Source organism: Malassezia globosa (genome assembly GCF_000181695.2).
Source record: "Malassezia globosa CBS 7966 chromosome Unknown mgl_sf_4.1, whole genome shotgun sequence".
NCBI classification, from domain to species: domain Eukaryota; kingdom Fungi; phylum Basidiomycota; class Malasseziomycetes; order Malasseziales; family Malasseziaceae; genus Malassezia; species Malassezia globosa.
The window spans coordinates 725,722-745,678 of record NW_001849869.1 but is presented as its reverse complement, the minus strand read 5'-3'; the positions used below and the strand labels follow the sequence as shown (position 1 = coordinate 745,678).

General features: G+C 47.9%; 14 protein-coding genes across 14 annotated transcripts; 6 read left to right on the top strand and 8 right to left on the bottom strand.

Moving 5' to 3' along the window:
* Positions 1-32: 32 nt before the first annotated feature.
* On the bottom strand, positions 33-663 carry MGL_2114 (uncharacterized protein; the record flags this gene model as incomplete). The annotated part of the gene is made up of 4 exons (XM_001731063.1): positions 33-54; positions 86-203; positions 232-519; positions 555-663. 4 exons carry the CDS (start codon positions 661-663, stop codon positions 33-35), a joined length of 537 nt encoding a protein of 178 aa, XP_001731115.1.
* Positions 664-783: 120 nt separating this feature from the next.
* On the bottom strand, positions 784-3,085 carry MGL_2113 (uncharacterized protein; the record flags this gene model as incomplete). The annotated part of the gene is made up of 3 exons (XM_001731062.1): positions 784-1,335; positions 1,381-2,224; positions 2,268-3,085. The coding sequence occupies 3 exons, from the start codon at positions 3,083-3,085 to the stop codon at positions 784-786; spliced, it is 2,214 nt and encodes a 737-aa protein (XP_001731114.1).
* A 462-nt stretch (positions 3,086-3,547) lies between these two features.
* Positions 3,548-3,841, top strand: MGL_2112 (uncharacterized protein; the record flags this gene model as incomplete). Its single annotated transcript, XM_001731061.1, has 2 exons — positions 3,548-3,693; positions 3,811-3,841. The coding sequence occupies 2 exons, from the start codon at positions 3,548-3,550 to the stop codon at positions 3,839-3,841; spliced, it is 177 nt and encodes a 58-aa protein (XP_001731113.1).
* A 140-nt stretch (positions 3,842-3,981) lies between these two features.
* Positions 3,982-4,938, bottom strand: MGL_2111 (uncharacterized protein; the record flags this gene model as incomplete). Its single annotated transcript, XM_001731060.1, has 1 exon — positions 3,982-4,938. The coding sequence occupies one exon, from the start codon at positions 4,936-4,938 to the stop codon at positions 3,982-3,984; it is 957 nt and encodes a 318-aa protein (XP_001731112.1).
* An 83-nt stretch (positions 4,939-5,021) lies between these two features.
* Positions 5,022-5,857, top strand: MGL_2110 (uncharacterized protein; the record flags this gene model as incomplete). Its single annotated transcript, XM_001731059.1, has 3 exons — positions 5,022-5,369; positions 5,403-5,583; positions 5,715-5,857. 3 exons carry the CDS (start codon positions 5,022-5,024, stop codon positions 5,855-5,857), a joined length of 672 nt encoding a protein of 223 aa, XP_001731111.1.
* A 106-nt stretch (positions 5,858-5,963) lies between these two features.
* MGL_2109 (uncharacterized protein) lies at positions 5,964-6,638 on the top strand (the record flags this gene model as incomplete). The annotated part of the gene is made up of 1 exon (XM_001731058.1): positions 5,964-6,638. The coding sequence occupies one exon, from the start codon at positions 5,964-5,966 to the stop codon at positions 6,636-6,638; it is 675 nt and encodes a 224-aa protein (XP_001731110.1).
* A 16-nt stretch (positions 6,639-6,654) lies between these two features.
* MGL_2108 (uncharacterized protein) lies at positions 6,655-7,488 on the bottom strand (the record flags this gene model as incomplete). Its single annotated transcript, XM_001731057.1, has 1 exon — positions 6,655-7,488. One exon carries the CDS (start codon positions 7,486-7,488, stop codon positions 6,655-6,657), a length of 834 nt encoding a protein of 277 aa, XP_001731109.1.
* Positions 7,489-7,594: 106 nt separating this feature from the next.
* MGL_2107 (uncharacterized protein) lies at positions 7,595-8,398 on the bottom strand (the record flags this gene model as incomplete). Its single annotated transcript, XM_001731056.1, has 1 exon — positions 7,595-8,398. The coding sequence occupies one exon, from the start codon at positions 8,396-8,398 to the stop codon at positions 7,595-7,597; it is 804 nt and encodes a 267-aa protein (XP_001731108.1).
* A 138-nt stretch (positions 8,399-8,536) lies between these two features.
* Positions 8,537-8,753, bottom strand: MGL_2106 (uncharacterized protein; the record flags this gene model as incomplete). Its single annotated transcript, XM_001731055.1, has 2 exons — positions 8,537-8,672; positions 8,698-8,753. 2 exons carry the CDS (start codon positions 8,751-8,753, stop codon positions 8,537-8,539), a joined length of 192 nt encoding a protein of 63 aa, XP_001731107.1.
* A 450-nt stretch (positions 8,754-9,203) lies between these two features.
* Positions 9,204-10,998, top strand: MGL_2105 (uncharacterized protein; the record flags this gene model as incomplete). The annotated part of the gene is made up of 3 exons (XM_001731054.1): positions 9,204-9,842; positions 9,874-10,823; positions 10,857-10,998. 3 exons carry the CDS (start codon positions 9,204-9,206, stop codon positions 10,996-10,998), a joined length of 1,731 nt encoding a protein of 576 aa, XP_001731106.1.
* A 1,296-nt stretch (positions 10,999-12,294) lies between these two features.
* Positions 12,295-14,304, bottom strand: MGL_2104 (uncharacterized protein; the record flags this gene model as incomplete). The annotated part of the gene is made up of 1 exon (XM_001731053.1): positions 12,295-14,304. One exon carries the CDS (start codon positions 14,302-14,304, stop codon positions 12,295-12,297), a length of 2,010 nt encoding a protein of 669 aa, XP_001731105.1.
* Positions 14,305-14,708: 404 nt separating this feature from the next.
* On the top strand, positions 14,709-15,309 carry MGL_2103 (uncharacterized protein; the record flags this gene model as incomplete). Its single annotated transcript, XM_001731052.1, has 4 exons — positions 14,709-14,793; positions 14,823-14,848; positions 14,876-15,194; positions 15,221-15,309. The coding sequence occupies 4 exons, from the start codon at positions 14,709-14,711 to the stop codon at positions 15,307-15,309; spliced, it is 519 nt and encodes a 172-aa protein (XP_001731104.1).
* Positions 15,310-15,545: 236 nt separating this feature from the next.
* On the bottom strand, positions 15,546-16,717 carry MGL_2102 (uncharacterized protein; the record flags this gene model as incomplete). Its single annotated transcript, XM_001731051.1, has 2 exons — positions 15,546-15,955; positions 15,988-16,717. 2 exons carry the CDS (start codon positions 16,715-16,717, stop codon positions 15,546-15,548), a joined length of 1,140 nt encoding a protein of 379 aa, XP_001731103.1.
* A 100-nt stretch (positions 16,718-16,817) lies between these two features.
* On the top strand, positions 16,818-19,133 carry MGL_2101 (uncharacterized protein; the record flags this gene model as incomplete). Its single annotated transcript, XM_001731050.1, has 1 exon — positions 16,818-19,133. One exon carries the CDS (start codon positions 16,818-16,820, stop codon positions 19,131-19,133), a length of 2,316 nt encoding a protein of 771 aa, XP_001731102.1.
* Between the last annotated feature and the right edge of the window lie 824 nt (positions 19,134-19,957).

Genomic DNA, 19,957 nt, shown 5'->3' with positions numbered 1-19,957 from the left:
AAGAATATCTAGATATGTACTTGGCATAGAAACTACGAGAGGCTCTTGCCCATGCTATACCGTGTTAACATGCTTTGCCACTTACAATTTCCGCTTGCTAAATGCGAGCCACCATCGACTGGGAACGTCGTCGACGTAGATTTTGTCGAGCAAACGAGATACCGTCTCCTGACGAGCTTGAGTGAGGTATTGACGAAGGGCGTCTGGCATGAATAAATCAACAATACATACCTGCATCTGCACGACTATTTGGGAGCGAATAAAGTGTGCTCAGTGGGAACTGCGCATCTCCCGGGAGCGCGAATGCGTCCACGGCATACGACGACAAGTGCTTGTATGCTTCATTTTTCGTCCACGTCGTTGGCGCTGCTGCTATGCGCGAAAGGCAGTCAGAAATGAACAGAATTAGATAGATCAAAGTACGATCTGCGGCCCCTTTGATCTCAAAGTTACGAAACAGTGAGTTTGCGCGGAACAAGTCGATAGCCTCGTCCACAATGTCAGGCCGCGATGGGTCCGCTGAATGTTAACGCGCCAAAGTCTTTCAAACACACCTGGTAAGGGAGCAGGACCACGGATTTTTGAATTCAGCGGGAGAATGGCGGCACCAGCCACCTGCCGGACGTTCAGTTCGTCATTGTACGAAGAATGATATGCTGGCATAGCCGTGGTCCCTGCGTACGTAAATGGATAAACGTATCGTCTCAGCGGCCGGACAAACAAAAGCTGGGGAACGTTGGGAAAGACGTGTTATGTCGTACCTACTAGGTATGGTGGAGCTAGCTACTTGAGTGCTTGGCCACTTCGTGTAGAGCCTGAGGCGATTCGACTACGCAACGCTTCATACTTTAGACGCTGCTCGGGCGTCACACTGGGCTGAACTCTGTCGAAGGCGTGTACGAAGTGGTTTTGATACACAAGTACACGCTCTACAGGTTCTGAGTCATCAGTGTACTGGAGTGGCGATACAATTTTCTCGCGCAGCGCTGTCACGGCAGCTTCCCTTACCAATGAAGCCAAGTCAGCTCCACTATATCCATCTGCTCTGTGATCATGTGCAATCAGTTCAAGTCGCACTGGTTGGTGCTCGAGATCTTGTGGATCAGTACTTGTGGCCAAAGGTGACATTTTCGTAAGTGCTTGTAGGATATCTAGGCGTTCATCAGGCGACGGCAAGTCGACATACAAGAGTCGATCTAGTCGGCCAGGACGACACATAGCTGGGTCGATCATATCCGGGCGATTTGTTGCTGCAATAACATACGTTTGAACACGAGATTCAAGCCCATCTAATTCTGTAAGAAGCGTGTTGACAACTCGTGCTGATGCTTCGGACTAAAAAAAATGTTAGTGTATTTGCGCTCGGGCTCATATACGTACCAAAGTATCATCGCGACGCGGCACAAGCGCATCAAGCTCATCAAAGAAAATGACACACGGAGATGATGCTCGCGCTCGAGCAAATACTTGTCGGACCGCTTTTTCACTTTCGCCAACATATTTGTTCAGTAGTTCAGGGCCTTTGACACTGATAAAATTGGCGCGACTTTCATTAGCAACAGCTTTGGCTAACAGTGTTTTACCGCATCCAGGGGGACCCCATAACAACACGCCACAGCTTGCACTAATGCCTAGGGAGCGGAACAATTCAGGGCGTCTTATTGGTTGCACAACAGCCATGCTAAGCTCCTCCCGGATCTGGTGCAAGGCTCCTATGTCGTCCCAAGTCACGTCTGGAACAGTTGCAAAGCCTTCACGTTTCGAGGAAGGCTGTACAACTTTCAGAGCTTCCAGAAAGTCATCATTGGTAATGGCCAAGTGCTCAAGCTGCTCATTCGATAAAGGATTCACGAAGCGCTTCAAGAACATGGCAATGGATGAAGATTGCACTGAATCAGGAAGACCTTCCAAGAACCCTGGTCCTGCCAAAATTCGGCCTTCCTCTTCTTTGATGAGCTTCCTTTCAACTTCTGATTCTTGATCCTCGTTTGAAACTTGTGTCTTAGTAGCAACTTGTTTATACTCGATTGGGGCTTCATCATCACACTGCATTGATTCTTGCGTGTCATGTAAATACTGAAATATACGCTTTACGGCAATGATCCCTGCAGCAGCAGTCAGCGAAGTCAAGTCAGCTCCAACATAACCAGGTGTACGCTTCGCAAGATACTTGACATTGAAATCACCCGCCAAACGAAGTTTGGCACAAAGAACTTGAAGAATTCTAAATGTAAGTCTTCGTGAAAGTGAGTGAGAAAAAAACGTACTGTTCACGCCCATGTTCATCAGGAACACCGAGTGAGATTTCATGGTCAAAACGGCCCGCACGACGGAGCGCAGGATCAATCGCATCAGGTCTATTCGTGGCACCAAGTACCATAACGGGTTGTCCCTCTTCTCTCTCCCAAGCAAGTTCGTCGAGACATGTTAAGAGCTGAGCAACAATGCGGCGTTCCATTTCACGCTGCGCTGTTTCACGTTTTGGTGTAATAGCATCAATTTCATCCACAAATAGAATACATGGAGCAATGCTCTTGGCTTCGTCAAAGGTATCCCGCAAAGCTTTTTCTGACTCTCCAGAAGTACCAGACACAATTGATGGAGCACTAACCGATAGGAAGGGTACACCCAATTCACCTGCCAAAGCCCCCGCCATCATAGTTTTACCACACCCCGGTGGTCCATGAAACAAGACGCCACGCGGCGGCGTGACACCTGTGTGAAGGTAAATTTCTGGATGGCAAAGAGGCATAGCCACTAGCTCCAAAGCTTTCTCAATAGCTGCAGCCATGCCACCAATGTCGCGCAAACGTGTCGGGGGAGCCGCGTACTTGTCGTCTGCAGACAAAGATTTCATTTTTCCTCGCTTAGATACCTGTTCCCGTGACGATCGAGCTTTCCGTTTCATGCTTTTGTCTTTCTTATCCGAGGGTGCAACTTCGCCAGGCGTGTTTTCAAGCCCCTCCTGTTTACATTCTGCACGAGATTGTGCAGCTGCCGCTGCTGCACTTCCAGTGGGAGGAGTGCCATTCAGAGATATGCGCGTGCGCTGTTTGCTCCATGCACCAGTGATAGCAGCATTCATGCCGTCGCTTCAAGGGACGATGAACACCGCGTGGAGAAAAAGGCCATTATTTTGCAAATTTTTCAAAACCCCTTGTCGGGGATCTTGCAGACGTGCACACACGCGTCGTTGATTTTATGTGCGTCTCAGTCCATTAGGCATGGTAGGGAATGCCATATATGTGCCAAAAGAAGAGCAAACAGAAGAAGACTTACACTGGATGAAACAAGCTCTGAAGATGGCTAAAGAAGCGATGGATCATGCCGAAGTGCCAGTAGGCTGCGTTTTCGTGCGCGATGGACAGATCATAGCCCAAGCAAGGAATCGAACGAACGAGCTTGCCAATGTACGTCGAGTATATTTGACACCAAGGCCACGCGGCATGCTGAGCTTGAAGCTATTGATGAAATACTAAAAAAGATGCCACCAAAAAGCCGAAAGTTTGGACTAGAGCCTCACGCAGGTCCACCAGGTGACAATCCTATGCTCACAACAACATTGTATGTGACCATCGAGCCATGTCTGATGTGTGCATCTGCACTACGTCAAATTGGCATTCAGCGCGTAGTATTTGGCGCAGGAAATGAACGTTTTGGCGGTAATGGTACAGTACTGCCAATTCACTCAAGGTACGTTGCATCCAATTAATGCAAGCACTGCGCTTCCATTTTCACCCACTTATGAATCAATTGGTGGATACCTTCGAGAAGATGCAATAATGATATTGCGTCAATTTTACATGACAGAAAATACCAAAGGTATGCTGCTAAGCACTAACTCAGCTCCCAAACCCAAAGCCAAAGCTCGCCGGGTTTTAAAGACAGAAATTTATCGTACGTATCTAAGCCGACTTTATTTTGTAACAACAGCGCCTGGTGTTTCAATGCACGGCTACGGATTAAGGCCAGACGACACCTCTACAGGAGCGTCTCACCAAGCGCAGTTCGAATGAGCGAGCATCCCACAGCGATTGTCTGCTCGGCGGCATGCTTCTCAAGGTGCGGGTTCACCTCAACCATATCCATAGCGACCAACGAGCCAGTCTCAGCAATGGCTTCACAAATATAATGACCTTCACGGAAAGTCAAACCCCCTCGAACAGGCGTGCCAGTGCTAGGAGCCACACTTGGGTCCATGGCATCGACATCAAAAGATAGATGAATTGGACGATCGCGACGAGAAGTGTCACCATTGATGTGATCCAAAGCCATCTCTACAACCTTACCGATGCCAAACTTGTCAACGTGGTGCATAGTAAAAGCCTTAATCTTATGCTCTTTCAAAATTTTACGCTCTCCCTCATCGATGTCGCGCAGCCCAATGTACACAATTCGGTTATGGACGTTCTTGGTCGGCTCAGGAATCCATTGTTTAAAAGGCTCGATGTAAGAGCCATCCAGACCAAGCGCGAATGAAACTGGACACCCATGCAGGTTTCCTGAGGGGGTTGTCTGTGCTGTGTTGATGTCGGCATGGGCGTCCACCCAAATACAGGCAACGTCGGGGTATACTCGTGCTGTACCGATCATCGTGCCGGTGCCAAGACTGTGGTCTCCACCCACTGTCAGCGGAAGCTTGCCAGCCTTAGCATGCTTCTCGACAGCATCAGCAACATGCTGACTAGCTTTAGACACAGAATGCGCATTCATGATTTTTGCGCCATCATTTTTTTCATCCATTGAGTTGATTTGGTCCCAGGGGATAGCCTGCTCCTGTTCAAACTTCCACCCAAGTGTCTCGAGCTGATTTTGTAGACCAGCCTTCATGAGAGCCTCTGGACCATGTTCCACACCCTTGCGCGGCTGGCCACCGCTGAAAGGAACAGGAATCATAACGGTAGAGGGTGACTTTAGAATTTGTGAGTGAAAACTCATGATATGCAAAGTGTTGTTGAACGGCAAGTTGAAAGCGGGTGGTAGGGAGGCAAAAATGCACGTTGCCGATCGTTTTACTCAGCATGCGGACTTTGACAACCAAGTCCAACCGTAGTGTCGACAGAGGTCAAAGAACACACAATCATAGGACTAAAAGCATGGCACCACCCGTGCCCTCAATTGCAGCAACAGACGATGATGATGTGGACAACCAGGTGCCCATGTTCCCGTCATTAAACAGTGCGCAGCGCCATGTACAGTCTCATACTCCGAAAGGCCGCTCTGCGCAGTCTGGTTTAAGCGGGTTACGAGTGCCTGCCGCGCCAGGTCCGTCTCGGCTTGACATACCAGTGGCTCGCAAAAAAGTGGCTTTAGAACCAGGCTGTAGCCCTTTGGACTGGGCTCGCCTAAAATCTACGACAGACCTTCGGGTAGGTTCTTGCGCGTTTATGCTCACATGACAGGGAGGGGTTACAACGATTCTTCGAATAACTCCATCGGAGCTAAAGCTACACAGTTCTCCAGACGATGCATGGACTGCGATCCATGGCAAAGTATATAATATCACGCCATATTTGAAATTTCACCCGGGTGGTGTTAACGAGCTCATGCGAATTGCGGGACGCGATGGAACTCGACTTTTCTGTACGCACTCAAATGTACTTACACAGTCGCAACACATCCTTGGGTTAATGTCGATGCTATCATTGATTCCGCTATGGTTGGAATTTATGTTCGGGAATAAGCCTGAAAGGTGTTAGTGCACTTACGCTTAGTTACATCTGTGCGCTTTGAGCATCTAGAAAATAGAAATTTCGCGTGGGCGTTTGTTGGCCAATCATCGTTTCGACACAAGTTATTTTTATGGGATAGCCCCAGGTACGCGTCATTACGATCAGACCAATCACAAAAACAATAGTGGGACTCCGGACATTATAAAACGCCACCCCCAAAGCTGATGAGCTCGTACCACACCTTTGACGTCTTGCACTATGGCACACTTTACTCTGTACGCACTAAAGGGAATGTGGGGAACAAACCCCATCAAGGTCGGTGCCTTTCTTGAGGCTCTTGGCCTTGAATATGATATGAAGTTTGTTGAGTTGGGCTCCTCGGACAAGGCCACTGGTGTAAAAGGTGAAGATTATCTCAACGTGTGTGAGAATGGCCGCACGCCTACCTTGATTGACCACAAGCGGAATGATTTTACTGTTTGGGAGTCTGGTGCTATCTTGGACTACGTTGCAACGGTGTATGACACAGAGCACAAGTTCCATGGCAAGACACCCGAGGAAAGGGCACTTGTTATGCAATGGCTCTTCTTCCAAGTCTCAGGCCACAGTCCTGTACAGGGAAATCTGTTCTTTAGCAAGATGTTTTGGCCGAGTACATTCAATGAAAATGCTCCTGAGAATGTTATAAAGCGTTTCAGGACTGAGCTTGATCGCGTTTTCCGCGTCTATGAACGTCGTCTTAAGCATCAAGCCTCAATGTACGGCGAAGACAGAGCTTTCCTCGCGCTTGATCGTCCAACCATTGCCGACTTTAGTGCCCTCGGATGGTTTGTGATGCTGCCTGACTATGCAAGTAAGATCGATATTGATCTCGCCGAGTACGAGACATTAGCCAAGTACATTGACAGACTGCGCAACCTGCCCTCAAGCAAGGCAGTCATGGCCCGCTTCGAGAGTAGCAAATAATTGACAGAAGTTATATTTAGACAATGTATGACTGGCCTTTCCTCCTGATAGCATACAGGGTCAATGTGCTACAGAATCCCTCCCTGTGAGGTTGTTCCGAAAGATAATCGTATCCATCGATGCTTATGAGCGTTTGTGTACCCACTGTTGCTGTGTTCAGAAGCCAGACATTACCATCGCTGTGATCAATCGTGCACAGACGACGCTGACATGCATGACCGGCGAGTGCCGTTTGCTTGTACGAGTTAAAGAATGAATATTGGCCAGACCCTAGAACGAACACATCAGAGCAACCCGCCAAATGTAAACCCAGAGCGCGGTCTTCTGAATAACGTTCATAAGCACATGACAGTGCATTTGTTCCTTGGGCAAATATTCGAGAGCAGTCTGGATCAGGATAAGCTGGATGAGTAAGTGCACTCTGCGATGCTGGCTCAAACTCATGTCCTTGGAAGTAAGGCGACTCCGTTTGAATCATGGCAAGCAATACATTTGATGCGTTTTTCAAGGAGTATTGATATAGTAAAGCGTGTTCACTGGCCGTTCCATACATCCAAGTTGGACCTTTTGATTCAATTAAAACACCGCGATCAGTCAGTACATTCAATTGTTCCGGTGCACCCTTATCGAGCTCGTGATCAGCGGTCCATATCCAAACGTTTTGAAAGTATCCACTTGCTTGCTTAGTTACATGTAAGCTTAAGAAAGCAGCTCGTGGCAATTCAGTTAATTTGGCATGTTTAGGACACTCTGTCAGTTCCTGTTCGCTTCCTCGGAATCCACCAATCCGTATATGTGCATCAAACATAGCCACAGATCCTTGTTGTCGTTCGTGGACATTCCATTCCATCACAATAGCTCCAGCTGCATTTCCACGTGTGCTAAATACCATGTCAGCAATCAAGAGTTCTCCACGCTACGCCAGCATAGCCAACACGAATCACGGGACATGGATTTTATGCGTCTTGAAATTTTGGACCGGTACCAACAAATATGGGTTGGGCTTCACCAACCATTAATGTTCCTGTAGGAATGTGCAGCGTGTCGTGCAGAACATACACACCGTAGGGCACAAATATGACCTGACCAATAGCTTCATCCAACACAACCTGTATAGCCTTTGTATCATCGCTCACACCATCGCCTTTTGCCCCATACTTTTGAACGTTGACCAAATTGTGCCAAGTTTCATAAGAGGGTTTTTCTCGACCAAACCAATGCCCCTTCTTATTCGTTAGGCATTGAGGACGAACGGGAGGCGAAATATGGCCCATGTAAATCGGACCGTCTGGAGTATGACGCAACTGTAGCTCTGAGGGTGCTGACGGAAGTGAAGCAGGTGCTTTAAGCCAAAATTTGACTGTATCTTGAGTACATTTCGGTAGAAGAAGCGGACCGCTGGGTCCTTTTACTATGCTTTGGACATCTCGAATGTGCATATTGTCGAGAATCAAACGTCCAGTTCCTTCTTTTTCAAGCTGAACGACTACCGATGAGTCAGACACATCCCAATCAGATAATATCAAAGACCCCACTCCTTGTTTGTCCGGAAACATGCCGAGCAATTCCAATCCAATTTCGCAGTTATGAACGTGCACATCGATGAACGTCCATGCCCAATTCCAATGCATACATATAGCTGTCTTGCATTCAGAAAAATAAACATTTCGAACGGTAAATTGTTGGTTACCCATCCAAGCGCCGAACCTGCCTCCATGAAATGTTAGGTCCGACATGAATCCACCACTGGCATTCTCCATAAAGATCTGTATGTAAGACTTGGGCGGTCATACGCACGCCTTGCTGCTTCGTCATGGCTTCTAATCTCATTTCAAAATGAACATTGCTTAGTCCAGTAGCCTGGCTGACTTGATGATGTCTGTGTTAGTACGATAAACTTACATGCCAGTGCCTTGCTCAGTTGGCATGTCAGTAAGGTCGATGATCATATGCGAAACTGAGCGGAAAAAGTTGTTCTGTGGAATATACCAGTTTTTTCCACTCTCTTCATATGGATTCTCATCAATGACAGCGCTGTTGTCAGTGGATAGATACTTACATCCCCTGAAAGTGCGGGAGTGGCTTGATGCATGGTCGAGTGGATGCATTTCCCATCAAGTGAGTCAGGTAGTACGATACAATAGGTCTTGATACTCTGTACGTTCCCGCTTTGAATCAGCGCTACTCAACGTACGAGGAAAATATACCAAAGCCGGTGTAGTGGTGGTGCTGTCAGCTTGACTCCCACAACGATCTCCATAAGAAATCGCCATATTAATGGCGTTCGTGTCATCTGACACACCGTCACCCTTTGCTCCGAATTCACGAACATTTCGGTACACAACATATGTACAGGGTTGAAAAGGTGCCTTGGTGGTAGCCGTCTACAGTACGCACCTGCCCTGAAACTTTGACTCGCTCGAGCCAATCGACCATGATGGTAGTAGTGTGGAGGGCCGTCTTTCGTAGTCACATGGTAGTGCATGAGCCCGCGTGCCGACTAAACACACACACCTGTGGGATTATAGAGTGCAGTCAGATTTCTCTCCAGAAACACCGTCCGCCATGGCTACATGGAAAGTTAATGCCGGTCCACTCCTGCGCTACGATACAGTCGACAGTCAGGGTATCTACCATGCATTCGCTCTTATTGTAACGGAACATGTCAATGGAGTAACTCTTCCTGCGCCACCGATTCTGCAGTATGTTGCGACAGCCAATCAGCAGCCTACTGGCCCTCCAATGCAAACCAAGGGTCTGCAGTTATGGGTGTACAATGACGAGCAAAGGAAGTCGCATGTATTCTGGCGCTTCAAGTTCGAAATAAAAATGATGAGGGTTCCCCAGCAGATTGTGTACATTATTCCAGGTGCTAGCGATCTGCTTGACTTTCATGTGCCTGCATTTCACCAAAACTTCCGATGGTCAACGTATTCATGCAGTGGGTTTAGCTCAAGTGTGAATCAAGAAGAATTCGGTGGTTTCGATCCCATGTGGAATGACATGCTAACTGAACATGCTAACAATCCATTCCATGTAATGATCGGTGGTGGTGACCAGATCTACAATGACAAGATCACTGAGGAAAAAGTAGTGGGATCGAACATTGCGCCCATTGATCTAAATACCGAGCAAGAGGAAAGGCCCGTAGCGCCTGAGATTGCGATCGCAATCGACCGATTCTTCTTTAACAACTATGTTCAGGTGCGTCTTTCAGTTTTCTAACGTTTCAAAGTGTTTTGGCACTGGCGCAATGGCAAGGGCTATGGCGCGGATCCCCATGGTGAACATGCTTGATGATCATGACATTATAGACGGGTTTGGCACGTATCCTGAGAATTTGATGCGCTCGCCAGTATTTAACCTGATCGGATCGCGGGGCTACTTTTTCTATCTGCTTTTCCAGCAATTTATGCAAGATGAAGTGGATGGAATTATCAACGAAAACACAAAGAACCCTAATCCATCAGAAATCAAGTCACTTATAATCGGTGGTCCCGGCACTTACATTCCTTTCCCCACTCACTCGTTCCTGACCTGGCTTGGTCCTAAACAGGCAATGCTTCTTTTGGATTGCCGTGCACAGCGCACGCTGAATCAGGTTTGTGCACCTGAGACGTACGAGCGCGCGCAAGAAGCAATCGAAATGTTGCCAGACACTGTGCGGCACCTAATCATCCAACTTGGCGTACCCATCTCTTATCCTCGCATGGTGTTCCTTGAGAACATGCTTACGAACCGCTTCAACCCTGTCGTATCCATGGCTAAGATGTTCATGCCTGCATTTACCAACAACTTCAACGGACAAGTTGAGCTATTGGATGACCTCAACGACCATTGGTGTGCAGCCCATCATAAAAAGGAACGCAACCAACTCATCGAGCGCACCCAGGCTCTGGCTAAGACGCGAAAGATGAGAATTTCGTTTATCAGTGGTGATGTCCATGCTGCCGGTTGCGGTGTATTTTATTCAGAGCAACAGATGGAGCCTAGTCGTGACCCAAGGTACAGCTTGGCTGTTATAACCAGTGCGATTGTGAATGCACCCCCGCCCCCCGCTGTCATTAACATTGTCAACAAGCTTGCTACGAAGCACCATAAAAGCTTGGAATATGCCAATACGCGAGAGACCATGTTGCCTCTTTTTGAGCTTGATTTGGAGGATAAGAATACCAAGAACAAATAGTACGTGCATCGACATCATGCTGACCATATCAGTATCATTGGCGCACGCAATTGGTGTGCCGTGGACTATGATGAAAACACCAATGAACTCATCTTTACTTTGCATGTCGAAAAGGCTCCAGGACATGGACGTGCTAAGCTATACAGCATGAAGGCACCGCCGCCTCTTTTCTAATGTCTATGTACTAAAATCCGTGTTTTCATTTACTTGTTGATATTTGCCTTTCAAGACCCTTGCTTGTTTTTCTTCCATAAGGATTCCAAAGTGCATGTGCGTTTTACACGTTTGCGCGGGCTGTACTTTTGGTCATCTTGCCTCATTGACGTGCTGGCTTTGGTTTTAGGATCTTGTCCGAAGGCATGTTCGGTTTTTGGTCCCCTTACCTCTGGCAAAACATAATCACACGTAGAATTTGTATTTACTTTCGATTCGTGTGAATACCCCTTTGCATTCTGGAATGCAGCCATTACACTGTCTTTACGGGACCATAGTGGATAGATGTAACTTTTTTTGGAAGTTCCCACCGTCCCTACATCAGGTGGCACTTGGTAACACTCTAAAGGTCCATCAAATGGTTGCATAAGCTTCAACACATCTTGCTCATCAGAAAAACAACCTAACCACGATGCAAGCGCCTTGATATCTGGTAAAATGAGGGGCATACGATCGTGTAAGAAATCAAGTTGTTTATTATTTGCAGTGGTTACAATCGTAAAGGCACAGTCATGTTTGTTCTCGGTTGAGCTCCAAAATGCAGCCATAGGCATAAGTTGTCGCGATGATCCATCCAAAGCCTCCCTGCCTTTTCCCTCGTGACTCATACCAATAAAATGAGCTACGCGCTTGGGCCGTTGGACTGAAGGCTCTCTTACTTTTTGCCATTCAAAGAATCCTTGACAAAACACTACGCAACGTTGTCTAGTCACTAGACCCCTCCAAATAGATTGCGATTTCAATATAGTGTCATCACGAGCATTGATTAAAAGACGATTAGATCTGTCGGACAAGGAAGAACACGGAATTAACACGTCCGACTTAATGCCCCATTGCATGGTTTCCGTGAGCACAGACGATCTCTCTCCGCTTTCCATGCGAATCACAGGGAATCGCGCGCCAGGTGCAACATTATAACTAGGCTGATACTGAGGGATGGATGCGGGATTTAGTCGCGTAACGTTTGGAGGAAGAAGCTCGTCAATTGCCTCTGAAAGCTGGTCCCAGTTTAGTCCGCATGCGAACCTCCCACACATACGAACGCGAACAGGAGCCAGAACATTGATGGACACTAATAGTAGGGAGGTGGAGGATCGTGAACCGGGGGACGTGAAACATAGCACAAACTGAGGTGACCAAGGGACCACCCACTCTACATGATCAATATGGATCCGGCTGAACAATGAGAACATAACAATAAAAAAACAAGCAATATGATAGTGAGAGTTGGTACAAAATTTTTCAAGACGCATCAAATCACGCTACGCCCATGCTGTCATCAATAGCATGCAGCGGATGCTTGTGAACTTTGCGGCGAAGCAAATAGCGATTAATGAAGTAAGGAATTTGGCGGACTTGGTACGAGGCGAACTTGGTTGTTGGAATGTTGAACACAATGTCGAGTTCTTCCAGGGAAAGCGCTTTGGTTTCTGGTAAAAGGAAAAATATAAGGACCCAAAGAATAGCACACCAAGCTGCATACCAGCCAAAAGCACCCTGTGGTTTGAACGCCTCCTTCATACGGAACCAAGTAATTGAAAGTAAAGCGTTAAAAAACCACAAAACTGCCGTGGAAAGAGCCATACCAAGTTCACGCACGCGAATGGGAAAAGCCTCTGCGCCGTAGGTGAGTGGTACAGGTCCGAATCCAGGGGAATAAAAGATGCCATAAACGTAGATCCCCATTAGCACAACGCCCAAGCGAGCATCTTGATTGGACTTGTCAATCCAAAAAGCAAACCCAGTTATTAAAAGGAAAATGGCCATAAAGGGGAGAGTTGAAAGAAGCAAATTTCTCCGACCAAAAGTGTCGATGGTATACCAGGCCGGAATAGCAAACAAAAAGTTCAGCATACCGAATCCCCAGCTGCCAAGCAAAGAATCTAAATCAGAAGCATTACCCACTTCCTTAATGATCGAACTCGAGTAATAAGCAATGACATTGATACCGCAGAATTGTTGACCAAACATGAGAATCAACGTGGGTATCAAGGCTCGAAGGTTGCGGGGAACGGTGAACAGATGCGAAAGGTTAGCACGGCCATGAAGTTCAACGTGCTTCTTCTCTGCTTCAATTAGACAGTGGGCAAGGTACATGTCACGAGCCGCAAGCAGGGGTGCGCTTCGCATTTTTAAGAATGATTGCATGGCTTGATGATATTTACCCTTTTTCATAAGCCACCGAGGAGACTCTGGGCAGAGATACACTTGGAACATAACGAAAAGCGCTGGGATACATGCACTGCCCATCATGAGCCGCCAGTTCAAACCAGTGATGTGTGGCGGGTCAGATACCTTGAAGAGCACCAAGCTTGCCGCATTACCTAGCATGATACCAAAAGCAGTCCAAGTCTGCCATTGCATGACAAGCGCACCACGGATGAGCGGAGGTGAACATTCTGCAGCATATACAGGCACAGTTGCAGACTTTGGACCAATGCCGATACCCAGAATAAATCGAGCGATGAACATGTGCCACCATGTATTTGTCACGCCCTGCCATACACAGGTGGCAAAGCTAACGAACGATGCCACAAATATAGTACCACGACGACCTAAAACTGCATTCAATGGCTCAGTGAGCCAGCAACCAAGAAAGGCACAGCAAATATAAGGCGCAGAAGATACAAGGCCAATGAGCCAATTGTTTTTGCTGATTTCTGACGCCACTTTGCTGTCAGTCCAACCTTTCGCCTGGTACTCAGGCTTAAGAGGCCCAGTGCAATCATCAATTCCATTTTCGTAATATGCGCATCGGTCTGTATGAAGTCCAAATTGATCAGGAAAAAACAGAATCGCACCATTGATTACCGACTCATCCGCACCTTGAATAGCAGCAGCGACACTGCAACAAATCGCGAGCCAATACAAGAGAAAAGGTTGGTGCCATTTATGCTCTTTTTCTTTAGTGAGAATTTCATGATCTTCTTGCGTGAGAATTGGAATAGAGCTGTAGTCACCTGTTGCTTGAGCCTGTGCAACAAGCGCACCTTTAAGAAATTCGCTATGATAATTCTCTAATCCCTTTGTCGAGACAAACTCTTGTACATTAGACTCGATCTGCTCGCTAGAGAGACCCAACAATGGGTTGTTTAATCGAACTTCCACCGACATTTCCGGCGTTGCGTCATCCTCACCAGCGTCTTCAAGTACGGCTTCGCGAGTGTTGAAGAGAATTTCATTATTTTTCTTTTTCGTTAATGTATTTTGATCCATGTCCAAGTCTGCGCGATCAACCGTTTTTTCATGAAGGGTATCGTCCATCATGATGATATGCTCGTGAGAGAGCAGCAAAGTGGGAGCTTGCTTAGGAGCGCAATATTCCTTATATTCTAGAAAAATACCAACACGCCAGTAGACCTGCATCACATTGGCACTCACCCCGCAACAAGACGGATGCGCATGAAATTGGGAGATACGCACTCATCATTGGTTCAAGCCCAATACTGCATATTGCATTTGTCGCGCGTGTTTCATTTTAGCATGTCATTGGGCTAATTTATTGGCGAGTTTCCTCGTGTCTTTGCTTCAACTGGGCACAGGCTACGCGTGAATGCATGTTGGCCCAAGTCATTTCGCCTAACGCCATACACTTTTGGACATATTCTTTACATGTCGTGCGTGCATCGATATTCGTCATCACAACTAACGTATCAAGAACCAATACAACCATGAATATACCCAAGTGGTTTGTCAAGCCCCTAAATCATGGGTTGGTCCGCCATGCATCCTCGCGTTCCGGATCATCATCGAAATGTGCGCGTAATTTGCTAACTAATTATAAGATCTTTCAAGGCAGAGACATGATCAAGTACGAAATCACTAGCACTCACCCCAGTTTGTGCGCGATCGTAAAGCAGATGGAACTGGATATGTATCGCGTTCTGCGTATAAACTTGTCCAGTTGAGTACCAAGTATCCATTCTTTCAGCCTGGCCGGGTTGTCGTGGACTTGGGTGCCGCACCCGGAGGATGGAGTCAGGCCGTGCTCCAGCAGTGTCCTAAAGCCCGTGTATATGCGTTGGATCTTCTTCCTTTGCAAACGTCTCTACCTAATCTCACATTTATGCGTGGTGATTTTCGGGACACGCAAGTTCGCACAAGTCTTTCCTCACTCATTGGGCAAGATGTGGATGTCGTACTGAGCGACATGATGGGTGCGTGTGTTTACTAACTTACGCAGCAAATACCTCCGGTAATTCCATACGCGATACTCAGGCATCACTTGATTTATGCATGGCAGCATTTGTGAGTGTTGCCACGATTCGTTGACACAGGAATTTTGCCTTCACATGCTTAAAGACTCCAAGTCAGGCTCGTCCGGGCAATCAATCGATGCTCGAAGGATGCCCTCCTTTGTGTGCAAATATTTTATGAGTGCAGAAGCCGATGATTTTCGACGCCATGTGTTAGAGCGTCACTTCCATTATGTTCGTTCAGAAAAGATGAGGGCGAGTCGGTCCGAAAGCCGTGAACAGTACTGGGTATGTATAGGTTTCCGGAAGACACTATGACTGCTCGATGTGCAATATGCACACTTGCCCTTCAGTTTCGGGGTTATGTACTGAAGGGAACAAGCGAAGGGTATCCAAATTGGGCCATGTGGGTTGTGCTGCTTCCACGATAGTCCAGCGCATATGCCGCTCACGCAGTGATTGCAAGAACTGTTCGTATGTGTCAGGGTTCCGGATTGTGCTTGCGACTAATGCGTATGGACGTTGACCGTCTCTAGTTGTGCCGTTTTGTAGTGTCACAAGAAGCGTATCTGTCAAGCAAGGCACTAATCCTGGATCATATACGACATCCGCAGCCAATATGCATGTGGGCCGAATGCGTCGGATTTGCTCGAGCGCCTCTGGTTCTCCTGCACTTACCTCAACCCAGTTTAGTGGCTCAATTTCAACGTTTTGCGCATTGTCTGTTGGGTTAGTAAAACCGTAGTTAACATACTAAGGTTGACTGTCTCTTGCAAACGATTGAGGACTTGACCCTCAACGTCTGTCAAGACGAGCGAAAAATCTGTGCGCGGGTCAGAACAAAAGCGAAAAAGTCGAGAACACACAAGGCCTAGAAACCCTGTGCCACTTCCCAATTCGAGGATTCGAGCCTGGGGGTGCCAGATTTGAGGGGATTGAGCAGTCAAATGAGCGGCTAGTCGAAGACTTGCTTCCCACGTGGTCAGACCTGTGGTCCCTTGGGATATGGCAGCACCCTCTTGGCGAAGCACAACCGATTCACACCGACCAAGCACCGGATGAAGCGTCAATGCATCGTCTGTAGGGAAAAAATGAATTACATGTAAAGCACACGGGATATGAGTCCCGTGAACTGAACTTGCTGTCTCAGGCAACGACACCAATGTCATGTATCGTTCCAACAAGGCATCATCAACAGTTAAGTCTTCTTTAGTGGTATCCAAGGATGCTGCTTGTTCTTCTGAACATTCTTCAATTGCTTCATCAATATGCTTTACCAAATGCTTGAGAAAGGCACGGTCATACTCAATCGTGGATCCTGGTGTACTATTCTGACCGAAAAGAATCGCGTCTAGACCAAGTTGAGCAACTAAAAGCACCGGTCCCGAAGGCCATTGAAATGCAGGAGATCTTGGTGGAAGTCGCGCATTATATTGAATGTACAGTTGCACCTGAGCTGAATGTGCGACAGTATTCGACGCCATGCCAATAGTAAATGTATGTTGGATTGGTGAGTGGAGTACAACGCACAAAGGACCAGCATGATGAATAATTCCTCCTTGCCCTCGTCCCAACGTATCTTACATGGGCGCACGTCCTTCGTCGGAAGTGGTTGACGATGACAGATTCGTGGATTACTATGAGCTCCTGGAAGTTGAACAAGATGATTCGATGGATGTGATCCGCAAGTCATACAGGCGTCTTGCTTTGCGTCTTCACCCTGATAAGAATCCTGGTGAGGAGGAAGAGGCCAAGAAAAAGTTTGTTCGGCTCCAAGAGGCTTATGATGTACTGATGGATGAACAAGAGCGTGCATGGTACGATAAGAACCGAGAGAGGCTTGTGAATGGAGTGGACGAAGACGAAGGCGAGGAAGATGTAGATGCAAAGTGCCAGTACTTCAAGTCTGGCGGAGAGGCACCCAAAGCGACATCTATGTCTGCTGGCATCGGTGTGCCGCACCTGCTTCGCTTCCATGCGCCTTCTCTTGCCAAAGACACGAGCGATTCTGCAACTTCATTTTTTGGCACTTTCAGGCGCTTATTCGAACGTATAGCGGAGGAAGACTGTGTCGCATCGCCTTACCCGGGTGAGGAACATACCGGCGATGCAGCTGAATCTTGGCGAGACAACGTCAGCATGTACCCTTCATTTGGCCACCCAGATACCCCATATGTTTGTGCTAATGAAGCGGATGAGCTAGCATGTGTGCGTGCCTTTTACCAATTTTGGAGCTCGTTTTCGAGCCGAAAATGCTTTGCGTGGAAGGATGTACATGAAACGCGACAGGCCAAAGACCGGAGAATCAAGCGCCTTCTTGAAAAAGAGAACAAGCGTTCTCGCGATGCTGCACGCCGAGAGTACAATGAGGCCATTCACGGACTTGTGACTTTTATTCGACGTCGCGATCCACGCGTCAAGGCACATCACGCTCAGCAGCAAAACAAGGCATCAAATGAAGCTGATCAAATGTGGCGCCGAGCAGAGGCGATCAGGAGACAGAATGAAAAACGGGCACAAGCGGACGCATTCGAGGCTCAAAGCTGGCAGATGACGTCTGATCCGGAAAATGACAGCGAGTTTGTGGACGATTTTAGTGACGGTGCATCGCTAGACGAAGCATCCGGCGACGATTCAATGTGGGACTGCGTGGCATGCAACAAGCGATTCCAGTCCCAGGCTGCATGGTCGAACCATGAGCGAAGCAAGAAACACAGAAAGGAAGTCGAGCGGCTTAAGCGGGAGATGCTCGAAGAAGACGAAGAACTCATCGAGACTATGCATGACACCGACGAAATGCATGACATCAATGCCAAGACCTCTGATTTGACTCTAGACGAAAGCGCAAATGAGTTCGCGCCTGCGTCGCGTAAGAAAGACAAAAAGCGACGAAAGCAGCAGATGAAAATGGAGGCTGCCATCACCCCTGATTCTTTTGCCCAACCAAGGCATGAAGGAACCGGCTCTGCGGAAGAGAATCCTAACGACCATGAACGCCAAACTATGTTCCAGACTATGCTACCACATCTTGCCGAGCTGCCTGTATATAAAGATCGTCCAGCAGGCTCTTTTGATATTTTTGGATATGGCTCACTGATCTTCAAGCCGCCGCCGCATGCTATCTCCTATACGCCTGGCTATATACAGGGATATGTCAGGCGTTTCGCACAGCATTCTGAAGACCACCGCGGCACGCCTGAGCGTCCTGGTCGTGTAGTCACGCTTGTGTCCGCCGAGCTTTGGCACAGTCTCGCGCAAGCAGACGAAGCACCTGAGGGCGATATCGTGTGGGGCATTAGCTATACAATTGACCCTGCCTATGCTGAAGAAGTTCGTGCGTATCTCGACCATCGAGAAAAGAATGGTTACACACCCTTGTGGGAGCCAATTTACGGCTACCACGACGGCAATCGCGATGCAAGTGAGCCACACATTCTTATACCTGAGGCTTTGGTGTATGTGGGTCTCCCCGATAACCCCGCTTTCGTTGGTCCGCAGCCACTTGATGAGCTTGCGCAACGTATATATACTAGTGAGGGACCAAGTGGAAGGAACGATGAGTATCTGCTTCGGCTTGCCGACGCCGTGCGCATTCTGACACCACAAAGTTCCGACCATCATTTGTTTGCTTTGGAGGAAAAAGTTCGCGCGCTTCAAGCCAAAGCTGCTGATCAAAATGGGCCTGAGACTAAGCCAAAATCCCGACCGCAAGGCGAAGGACAAGGCACAACCACCTGGTACGGAGGTGTGCAACGTGTGCCAAGCAACGTTTTCCTCACGCTCCAAGTTGTTTGTGCATGTTCGCGAGAAAAACCATGCCTTGGCAGCAGCGCCATCCACAAAACGGTCAGGAGGCAAGAAGAAGTAGAATGTGGGTATTACATTGCTTGTGCGGATTGAATCAGACGATCAAATGCGAACGTGCAAGGTTGACGAGGGAAACGGCCTCGCTAACCTTTGTAGGGTCAACCGTTTTCGTCTTGTGCTGCAGCGCAAAATCAAAGCAGCATACGACATGACGATACATCTTACGATCAGCAAAGAACACAAGGACATCAATCAACAATTGTGCATCTGTGAAGCGCACTTGACTCGACTTAGGCACGGGAACGAAGTCCGTCATACCACGCGCGGTTGGGAGGGCGATGCCCATGTAGGTGCCCAATAAGGCACAAATGTCGCGTACGTGTGAATTTGGTTTTCCCAGGCTAAGTGCCCATACCAACGTTTTGACGGCAGTAGCATCAAGCAGTGCATGATGGGAGTGAGACCGACCGGATAGTAACATGTCATCTTGCCAACGACTCCAAATCTGACGAACGAAACTTTGACGCTTTTCCAGCGATATAGGACACATAGCCAAGTTACGGACGAAGCCAGTATACATTTCTGCTGTGGCAAAATACGAACGAAGAAGTCGATCGTGTTCGTTCAGCAGTGTCACACCTGGATAGGGATCCGGACACACGTCATTGAACACGCGCATTGCGTCATTACATCGTCCAAGTGCACAAAGAAGCGAAAGATATGAGCGGTATGCTGTAGCAATAGATGTGATGTCTTGAGCCGATGGAGAATAAGTAGGCGGCGTATCGTCGGTGTCCGACATAGCGTCATTCGTAAGTTGCGCGTGGAGAGCCCCAAGACTGTCATACAGTTTGCCTAACCGATCGCGCCACGTCTCTGATTGAAGCACGTCAATTTTCCGCGCGCGTACCATTTGT